Genomic DNA, 11295 nt, shown 5'->3' on the forward strand with positions numbered 1-11295 from the left:
ATCCTGGTAAACATACCTTGGCGACAATATGTCTCCCCCTCCCAGGAGCAACCCCAAACACGTAACTCCAGAACAAATTAAAACTAATTGGTCCACGAAGCACGGGTTCGCAAATGATTGGTTTGTGATATTTTGAAATGATTGGTTTGTGAAGCGCGGGCTTTGCTGTGAACCCCTGGCTTTGTTGTGAATCCCATAAAAACTATCTTGACTCCGCACTCGGGGCCGCAGTCCTCTACCCCTGCGTGGTGTACGACTATGGGCCCCAGCGCGCTTGGAATAAAAATCCTCTTGCTGTTTGCATCAAGACCGCTTCTCGTGGGTGATTTGGGGAGTCGCCTCTTCCAAAAGAGGGATTTTCTTTCCACTGGCCTTTCATTTGGTGCGTTGGCCGGGAATCCTGCGACCACCCCTCACACTGGAGAACTGACTTGGAGGTAAAGGGATCCCCTTTGTAACGTGTGTGTGTCGGCCAGCGTCTCTGTTCTGAGTATCTGTTTTCGGTGATGCGCGCTTTCGGTTTGCAGCTGTCCTCTTGGACCGTAAGGACTGGAGGACTGTGATCAGCAGATGTGCTAGGAGGATCACAGGCTGCCGCCCTGGGGGATGCCCCGGGAGGTGGGGAGAGCCAGGGACGCCTGGTGGTCTCCTTCTGTCGGTCGGAGGACCGAGCTCTGTTGTAGAAGCGAAAGCTTCCCCCTCCACGGCCGTCCGACTCTTTTGCCTGCTTGTGGAAGGCGCGGACGGGTCGCGTGTGTCTGGATCTGTTGGTTTCTGTTTCGTGTGTCTTTGTCTTGTGCGTCCTTGTCTACAGTTTTAATATGGGACAGACGGTGACGACCCCCTTAATTTGACTCTTGACCATTGGACTGAAGTTAAATCCAGGGCTCATAATTTGTCAGTTCAGGTTAAGAAGGGACCCTGGCAGACTTTCTGTGCCTCTGAATGGCCGACATTCGATGTTGGATGGCCATCAGAGGGGACCTTTAATTCTGAAATTATCTTGACTGTTAAAGCAATTATTTTTCAGATTGGACCCAGCTCCCATCCCAATCAGGAGCCCTATATTCTTACGTGGCAAGATTTGGCAGAAAACCCCCAGCCGTGGGTTAAGCCCTGGCTAAATAAACCAAGAAAGCCAGGTCCCCAAATTCTGGTTCTTGAAGAGAAAAACAAATACTCGGCCAAAAAAGTCAAGCCCTCTCCTCGTATCTACCCTGAGATTGAGGAACCGCCGACTTGGCCGGAACCCCAACCTGTTCCCCCACCCCCACCCCCTTATCCGGCACAGGGTGCTGCGAGAGAACCCTCTGCCCCTCCTGGAGCTCCGGTGGTGGAGGGACCTGCTGCCGGGACTTGGAGCCGGAGGGGCGCCACCCCAGAGCGGACAGACGAGATGGTGACATTACCGCTGCGCACCTACGGCCCTCCCATGCTGGGGGGCCAATTGCAGCCCCTCCAGTATTTGCACTTTTCTTCTGCTTATCTCTATAATTGGAAAACTAACCATCCCCCTTTCTCGGAGGATCCTCAACACCTCATGGGGTTGGTGGAGTCCCTTATGTTCTCTCACCAGCCTACTTGGAATGATTGTCGACAGCTGCTGCAGACACTCTTCACAACCGAGGAGCGAGAGAGAGATCTGTTAGAGGCTAGAAAAAATGTTCCTGGGGCCGACGGGTGACCCACGCAGTTGCAAAATGAGATTGACATGGGATTTCCCTTGACTCGCCCCGGTTGGGACTACAACATGGCTGAAGGTAGGGAGAGCTTGAAAATCTATCGCCAGGCTCTGGTGGCGGGTCTCCGGGGCGCCTCAAGACGGCCCACTAATTTGGCTAAGGTAAGAGAGGTGATGCAGGGACCGAACAAACCTCCCCCGGTATTTCTTGAGAGGCTCATGGAAGCCTTCAGGCGGTTCACCCCTTTTGATCCTACCTCGGAGGCCCAGAAAGCCTCAGTGGCCCTGGCCTTCATAGGGCAGTCGGCCCTGGACATCACAAAAAAAAAAAAAAAACTTCAGAGACTAGAAGGGTTACAGGAAGCTGAGTTACGTGATCTAGTGAAGGAGGCAGAGAAAGTGTATTACAAAAGGGAGACAGAAGAGGAAAGGGAACAAAGGAAAGAAAGAGAGAAAGAGGAAAGGGAGGAAAGACGTGATAGACGGCAAGAGAAGAATTTGACTAAGATCTTGGCCGCAGTGATTGAAGGAAAGAGCAGTAGGGAGAGAGAGAGAGATTTTAGGAAAATTAGGTCAGGCCCTAGACAGTCAGGGAACCTGGGCAATAGGACCCCACTCGATAAGGACCAGTGTGCATATTGTAAAGAAAAAGGACACTGGGCAAGGGACTGCCCCAAGAAGGGAAACAAAGAACTGAAGGTCCTAGCTCTGGAAGAAGATAAAAATTAGGGAAGACGGGGTTTGGACCCCCTCCCCGAGCCCAGGGTAACTTTGAAGGTGGAGGGGCAACCAGTTGAGTTCCTGGTTGATACCGGAGCAGAGCATTCAGTGCTGCTACAGCCATTAGGAAAACTAAAAGATAAAAAATCCCGGGTGATGGGTGCCACAGGGCAACGACAGTATCCATGGACTACCCGAAGAACTGTTGACCTGGGAATGGGATGGGTAACCCACTCGTTTCTGGTCATCCCTGAGTGCCCAGTACCCCTCCTAGGTAGAGACTTACTGACCAAGATGGGAGCACAAATTTCTTTTGAGCGAGGAAAACCAGAAGTGTCTGCAAATAACAAACCCATCACTGCATTGACCCTCCAATTAGAAGAAGAATATCGACTATATTCTCCCCTAGTGAAGCCTGATAAAAATATACAGTCCTGGTTGGAGCAGTTTCCCCAGGCCTGGGCAGAGACCGCAGGGATGGGTCTGGCAAAGCAAGTTCCCCTGCAGGTTATTCAGTTAAAGGCCAGTGCTACGCCAGTATCGGTCAGACAGTACCCCTTGAGTAAAGAGGCTCGAGAGGGAATCTGGCCGCATGTTCAAAGATTAATCCGACAGGGCATCCTAGTTCCTGTTCGGTCCCCTTGGAACACTCCCCTACTACCGGTTAGGAAGCCTGGGACCAATGACTATCGACCAGTACAAGACTTGAGAGAGGTCAACAAACGGGTGCAGGACATACACCCAACAGTTCCAAACCCTTATAACCTCTTGTGCGCTCTCCCGCCCGAAAGGAGTTGGTACACAGTATTGGACTTAAAAGATGCCTTTTTCTGCCTGAGATTACACCCCACTAGCCAACCGCTCTTTGCCTTTGAGTGGAGGGATCCCGGCACGGGAAGAACCGGACAGCTCACCTGGACCCGACTGCCCCAAGGGTTCAAGAATTCCCCGACCATCTTTGACGAAGCCCCACATAGAGACCTGGCCAACTTCAGGATCCAACACCCTCAGGTAACCCTCCTCCAATACGTGGATGACCTACTCCTAGCAGGAGCCACTAAGCAGGACTGCTTAGAAGGTACGAAGGCACTGCTACTGGAATTGTCTGACCTAGGCTACCGAGCCTCTGCTAAAAAGGCCCAGATTTGCAGGAGAGAGGTAATATACTTGGGGTACAGTTTGCGGGACGGGCAGCGATGGCTGACGGAGGCACGGAAGAGAACTGTAGTCCAGATACCGGCCCCAACCACAGCCAAGCAAGTGAGGGAGTTTTGGGGGACAGCTGGATTTTGCAGGCTGTGGATCCCGGGGTTTGCGACCTTAGCAGCCCCACTCTACCTGCTAACCAAAGAAAAAGGAGAATCCTCCTGGGCTCCTGAGCACCAGAAGGCGTTTGATGCTATTAAAAAGGCGCTGCTGAGCGCACCTGCTCTGGCCCTCCCTGATGTAACTAAACCCTTTACTCTTCATGTGGATGAGCGTAAAAAAGTAGCCCGGGGAGTTTTAACCCAATCCCTAGGACCATGGAGGAGACCTGTTGCCTACCTGTCAAAGAAGCTCGATCCTGTAGCCAGTGGTTGGCCCGTATGCCTGAAGGCTATCGCAGCTGTGGCCATACTGGTTAAGGACGCTGACAAATTGACTTTGGGACAGAATATAACTATAGTAGCCCCCCATGCATTGGAGAACATCGTCCGGCAGCCCCCAGACCGATGGATGACCAACGCCCGCATGACCCACTATCAAAGCCTGCTTCTCACAGAGAAGGTCATGTTCGCTCCACCAGCCGCTCTCAACCCTGCCACTCTTCTGCCTGAAGAGACCGATGAACCAGTGACTCATGATTGCCATCAATTGTTGATTGAGGAGACTGGGGTCCACAAGGATCTTACAGACATACTGCTGACTGGAGAAGTGCTAACCTGGTTCACTGATGGGAGCAGCTATATGGTGGAAGGTAAGAGGATGGCTGGGGCGGCGGTGGTGGATGGAACCCGCACGATCTGGGCCAGCAGCCTGCCGGAAGGAACTTCAGCACAAAAGGCTGAGCTCGTGGCCCTCACGCAAGCCTTGCGGCTGGCCGAAGGGAAATCCATAAACATTTATACGGATAGCAGGTATGCATTTGCGACTGCACACGTGCACGGGGCTATCTATAAACAGAGGGGGTTACTTACCTCAGCAGGGAGGGAAGTCAAGAATAAAGAGGAAATTCTGAGCTTATTAGAGGCCCTACATTTGCCAAAAAGGCTAGCCATCATACATTGCCATGGGCATCAGAAAGCCAGAGATCTCATCTCCGAAGGAAACCAGATGGCCGACCAGGTTGCCAAGCAGGCAGCCCAGGGTGTTAACCTACTACCTATAATAGAGATGTCCAAATCCCCAGAACCCGGATGGCAGTACACCCTAGAAGACTGGCAAGAAATAAAAAAGATAGAACGGTTCTCTGAGACCCCAGAGGGGATTTGCTGCACCCCAGAAGGGAAGGAAATCCTGCCCCACAAAGAAGGGTTGGAATACGTCCAACAGATGCATTGTCTAACCCACCTAGGAGCTAAGCATCTGCAGCAGTTAGTCAGAACATCCCCCTATCATGTTCTGAAATTACCAGGAGTGGCTGACTCGGTGGTCAAACATTGTGTGCCCTGCCAGCTCGTTAATGCTAATCCTTCCAAGATACCTCTGGGAAAGAGACTAAGGGGAAGCCACCCAGGAGCTCACTGGGAAGTGGACTTCACTGAGGTAAAGCCGGCTAAATACGGAAACAAATATATATTGGTTTTTGTAGACACTTTTTCAGGATGGGTCGAGGCTTATCCTACTAAGAAAGAGACTTCAACCGTGGTGGCTAAAATAATATTGGAGGAAAATTTTCCGAGATTTGGAATACCTAAGGTAATAGGGTCAGACAATGGTCCAGCTTTTGTTGCCCAGGTAAGTCAAGGACTGGCCAAGATATTGGGGATTGATTGGAAACTGCATTGTGCATACAGACCCCAAAGCTCAGGACAGGTAGAGAGGATGAATAGAACCACTAAAGAGACCCTTACCAAATTGACCACAGAGACTGGCGTTAATGATTGGATAGCTCTCCTGCCCTTTGTGCTCTTCAGGGTTAGAAACACCCCTGGTCAATTTGGGCTGACCCCCTATGAATTGCTCTATGGGGGCCCCCCCCCCCCGTTGGTAGAAATTGCCTCTGTACATAGTGCTGATGTGCTGCTTTCCCAGCCTTTGTTTTCTAGGCTCAAGGCGCTCGAGTGGGTGAGGCAGCGAGCGTAGAAGCAGCTCCGGGAGGCCTACTCAGGAGAAGGAGACTTGCAGGTTCCACATCGCTTCCAAGTTGGAGATTCAGTCTCTGTTAGGCGCCACCGTGCAGGAAACCTTGAAACTCGGTGGAAGGGCCCTTATCTCGTACTTTTGACCACACCAACGGCCGTGAAAGTTGAAGGAATCTCCACTTGGATCCATGCGTCCCACGTTAAACCGGCGCCACCTCGTGACTCAGGGTGGAGAGCCGAAAAGACTGAGAATCCCCTTAAGCTTCGCCTCCATCGCCTGGTACCTTACTCTAATAACTCCCCAGGCCAGTAGTGAACACCTTGTGGACAGCCCGACCTCCCATAAACCCTTATCTCTCATCTGGCTACTCACTGATTCCAGCACAGGTATTACTATTAATAGCACGCAAGGGGAAGCTCCCTTAGGGACCTGGTGGCCTGAGCTACATGTCTGTCTTCGATCAGTAATCCCTGGTCTTAACGACCAAGCCACACCCCCTGATATACTCCGTACTTACGGGTTTTATGTTTGTCCGGGACCCCCAAATAATTAAAAATATTGTGGAAATCCCGGGGATTTCTTTTGCAAGAAATGGAGCTGTGTAACCTCCAATGACGGTTATTGGAAATGGCCAACCTCTCGGCAAGATAGAATAAGTTTTTCTTTTGTCAGCAGTTATGTTGATAAAAACAAATTAAGGTGATATGGCACTGTGTCTGGCCATGGGGAACAGTTTGATTGGAAACAACGGATACAAAACAGGCAAGTGAGCTGCAACGTATCAGACCCAGATTACTTGAAAATAAGTTTCACCGAAAAAGGAAGGTGGGCTATGTGTAGCCTTAAAAGAGGAATGCTGTTTTTATGTGGATCATTCAGGAGCTATTAGGGACTCCATGAGTAAACTTAGAGAAAGGTTAGAAAAAGTCACAAAAAAAGAGAGGCTAACCAAAGATGGTTTGAGGGATGGTTCAACAAGTCCCCATGGATGACCACCCTGTTTTCTGCTCTGATAGGACCCCTAATAATACTGCTCCTGTTGCTTACAGTTGGGCCTTGTCTAATTAATCGGTTTGTTGCCTTTGTCAGAGAACGAGTAAGTGCAGTTCAGATCATGGTACTTAGACAGCAGTACCAAGGCCTTCCGAGCCAAGGAGAAACTGACCTTTAGCCTTCCCAGTTCTAAGATTAGAACTATTAACAAGAGAAGAAGTGGGGAATGAAAGGATGAAAATGCAGCTTAACCCTCCCAGAACCCAGGAAGTTAATAAAAAGCTCTACATGCCCTCGAATTCTGGACCCTGTTCCCCAGGTAAAAGACCACACTTCTTGCTATTTTAGGGCTTGTCCTCTGTTCTGTACAAAACTATGTGGAGGAGTAAAGAAAAAGAAAGAAAAAAACAAAAACCAAAAAATAGGCACCTGAGTACGTGCCTCTAGGCAGGAAACTCCTTGAAACTGCTTGAGATAACGGGAAAAAGGGTCTCTAACTGATTGTTTGGCCTCTGGAAAGCCGCTTGCATAAGATGAAAGGAGGGGAAGTTAATCGCTAAACCGACCCCAGTAAGATCGGCTGTGCCATAAAATGTTGAATATCCTGGTAAACATACCTTGGCGACAATATGTCTCCCCCTCCCAGGAGCAACCCCAAACACGTAACTCCAGAACAAATTAAAACTAATTGGTCCACGAAGCACGGGTTCGCAAATGATTGGTTTGTGATATTTTGAAATGATTGGTTTGTGAAGCGCGGGCTTTGCTGTGAACCCCTGGCTTTGTTGTGAATCCCATAAAAACTATCTTGACTCCGCACTCGGGGCTGCAGTCCTCTACCCCTGCGTGGTGTACGACTATGGGCCCCAGCGCGCTTGGAATAAAAATCCTCTTGCTGTTTGCATCAAGACCGCTTCTCGTGGGTGATTTGGGGAGTCGCCTCTTCCAAGAGAGGGATTTTCTTTCCACTGGCCTTTCAGTTCTTTTTATGGTGTACTTGGAAATGAAGAAGATGACTTGATATATATTAAGTCTCTAGGTTGTGAATCATTTTTATAGAGAAAAATAGTTTATTTTCAACATTTTAGAAGAGAATATTAGGAAAAAAAGTTGGCGGTGGCTGCTTTGAGGGGATGGTATTTTCTTTTCTAGAGCACTGTAAAGGCCTGAGGCAAGTACTTTAATTAACACCAATTCCGTCTATCATTTGAGTTCCCCCAAACTCAATTATCCACTTGAATAGTTCCAAACATCCAGAATAAACCTTTGAACAACACAGTGAAATTATCAAAAGTGAGAAAAGCAGATTCATGCATTCCTATTTTCAGTATGGTCATTTATTTTGTTATCAAAGCCTTTGGGCAAACAATAAATGCATTTTTTACTTATGTGGGGTACATATTATGTTTATAATCCAGAAATATATTTTGCTATATAGATTATTAGCTTGTATTTATGTGGATGTTTTTAATCTTTGAATAAACTTTATTTAGAATAATTCTTATTTCAGAACTAATTGTTAGACAAGAATGAAATTAATCACATTACTATAAGTGATTTTCACTACTACTGATTTCATTAGCAGTTTTGCCATTGTATAATGTAAAGAGTATAAATATTGATAATAAATTTATTCATAATACTGTGATTTATAAGTGTCTTTAAGAGAAAAAGACTTAGATATCAGAGCTTTACTTTGATCCTACTTCTAATACCTTTAAAATGGACACTGCTTAAACTGTCTAAGCTTGGTTTCTTCACTTAAAAAAAAATGCCTGGATAAAATCATTAAATGAATTTATGTCCATCGAAGGTTTAGCATAGTATCTTGTACACAGCAAATTTAAAAATTTTCTTAAACTAGAATAAAATGTATTTCTATCTAGACATGCAAAAGTGATTTAAAGCCTTGTTTTTCATTTTGTCAACACAAGAATTCTTCTAAAGCCCTGGTTCACTGAACACATACTTTTGTTTATGTATTAGGGTTGTTTCACATTGATGCAAAAGGCTTAATTGCTTCACTTTATATTTGCCTAAATGTCTGAAGGATAAAATACAAAGTAAACATTTTGTACATAAAATGTGCAATTCTGAACTCAAGTTGGGAAGTGATAATCTCCTAACTTCTATAAATTTGGGTTTTCAAATTCTAGATTATTTTATGTGAAATATAGCCATATTCAATTATTTTTGTACCAAAGTAAATTTACATTAAAAAAATTACTATGTACAGCAACACAAATCCAGGCCCATGAAAGATGGTTTATTTAGGTCTTCTGCCCATTTTGTGATTGGGTTGTTTTGTTGTTGATGTTGAGTTGTTTGAGGCTTTTTGTATATTTTGGAGATTATTTTGGAGATCTTGTCTGTTGTATCATTGGTAAATATTTTCTCCCATTCTGTGGGTTGTCCTTTCATTTTTTTTAAATAGTTTCCTTTGCTGTGGAAAAGCTTTTGAGTTTACTTACGTGCCACTGGTTTATTTATTTATTTTTTTCTTTTTTTCCCCACTTTTTTTTAAGTTCTGCAACTGCAGCATATGGAAGTTCCCAGGCTAGGGGTTGAATCAGAGCTTCAGCTGCTGGCCTGTGGCTACAGCCACAGCAACATAAGATCCAAGGTGAATTTGCAGCCCATGCTGCAGCTCATGGCAACACTGAATCCTTAACTCACTGAGCGAGGCCAGGGATTGATCCTGCATCCTCATGGATACTAGTAGGATTTTGTTACTGCTGATCCACAGTGGGAACTCCTGGTTTATTTTTTGTCTTTACTGTCATTATTCTAGGAGGTGGGTCAAATGAGATGTTGCTGTGATTTATGTCAAAGAGCATTCTGCCTTTGTTTTCCTCTAGGAGTTTCATAGTATCTGATCTTACTAGACATTTCTCTATAGTAGACATATGGATGGCCAACAGGCATGTGAAAAAAAAAATTTCAACATCTCTAGCTATTAGAGAAGTCCAAATCATAACTACAAGGAGGCACCACCTCACACCAGTGCAAATGGCTATCACTAATAAGTCTACAAATAACAAGTGCTAGAAGGGGTGTGGAGAAAAGGGAGCCCTCCTCCACTGTTGGTAGCAATGTAAGGTGGTACAACCACTATGGAAAACAATATGAAGATTACTCAGAAAACTAAATAGAGAATTACATATGATTCAGAAATCCCACTCCTAGGCATATATTCAGACAAACTTTCATTGAAAAAGATACATGCACCCCTATGTTCATTGCAGCACTATTTGCAATAGCCAAGACATGCAAACAACCTAAAGGTCCATCAACAGATGAATGGATTAAGAAGATGTGGTACATAAATACAGTGGAACACTACTCAGCCATGAAAAGGACAAATGATGCCATTTGCAGAAACACGGATACAACTACAAATTATCATACTGAGTGAAGTAAATCAGGAAAAGAAAGACAAATACCATATGATATGACTTATATGTGGAATCTAAAATATGGCACATATGATCCTATATATGAAAGTAAAACAGACCATGGACAGGGAGAACAGACCTGTGATTGCCAGGGGGCAGGGTACAGTTTGGGGCTGAGAGATGGAAATGATTACATATAGAATGGATAAACAGTGGGGCCTTACTGTACAGCACAGGAAACTATACCTAATCTCTTGACATAGAACATGATGGAAGATGGTATGAAAAAAGGAATGTGTATATATATATGTGTGTGTGTGTGTGTATATATATATATATGCCTGGCTCACTATGCTATATACCATAAATTGACAAAACATTGTCAATCAACTATACTATAGTTTTAAAAAAAGGATGGTTTATTATTGTTTGGCATCCTTAGAGACTTTAAAGACAAATACTTCTTCTTACCTACTTTAGGAAGTTGAGGAGGGAATAGGAAGAATGTTTTTCTTTATTTGGATTATTAGTCCTTCATTTATCCCTCCCTTTCTTTCTCTTTCCCCCTTGTCCCTTCACGCCTCACTTCTTAACATGGTGGTGGAGTTTTATGAGCAGTCATTCAGCCTTTATGATTTCCTCTTATCCATAAATCAAGGTTACTTAAAAAGACAAGTGACAACAAAAACTTATATAACATCAGGTGTACAAAAAACTAAGATGCCACCCAATCAGAAGGCACATAAAATTGTAGAATTGCATATATTTAACTCCTGAAAGTTTGAACAACTGCAGAGTTAACACCTTTCTATAATTAGTGGGTCATTCCTGACCAATCAATTGACCAAATGATAAAATATTAGATGGCAGCACCTATCAACCAGCAATACTATATAGGAGAGAACAGTAGGCAGCAGAGGGCCAAGATGTCAAGGAAGAGGAAATAGAAAGAATGGACATCGGTGTCCACAACGCGTCAAGTGATTTCTTCAAATATTTGGTGAGAAGGAGGCTGGACTGGGGTGCAACTTATACATTATGTCATTTTATGTTATGATTAAGACAGGAAATGCTATTCCACTGTAACATGCATGCACTGTATTTTTGGAAATAGTATGCCAATTTCCTTTGAAGAATTATTCATTCTCAATTATTATCTATATACTTGGGAAAATTGATTTTATCCCTGAGTTCAGGATTAATCAACCAAACTCAGGCTGG

General features: G+C 45.1%; 1 protein-coding gene across 1 annotated transcript; it reads left to right on the plus strand.

Annotated features, from left to right (window-relative positions):
- Positions 1-610: 610 nt before the first annotated feature.
- LOC125126732 (uncharacterized) lies at positions 611-6216 on the plus strand. The gene is given in 2 exon segments (XM_047779134.1): positions 611-846; positions 849-6216. Coding segments are annotated over 2 exon segments (5175 nt in total). The 5' UTR covers positions 611-821; the 3' UTR covers positions 5999-6216.
- Positions 6217-11295: the final 5079 nt, after the last annotated feature.

The sequence above is a fragment of the Phacochoerus africanus genome, chromosome 5, assembly GCF_016906955.1.
Source record: "Phacochoerus africanus isolate WHEZ1 chromosome 5, ROS_Pafr_v1, whole genome shotgun sequence".
Classification (NCBI taxonomy): Eukaryota; Metazoa; Chordata; class Mammalia; order Artiodactyla; family Suidae; genus Phacochoerus; species Phacochoerus africanus.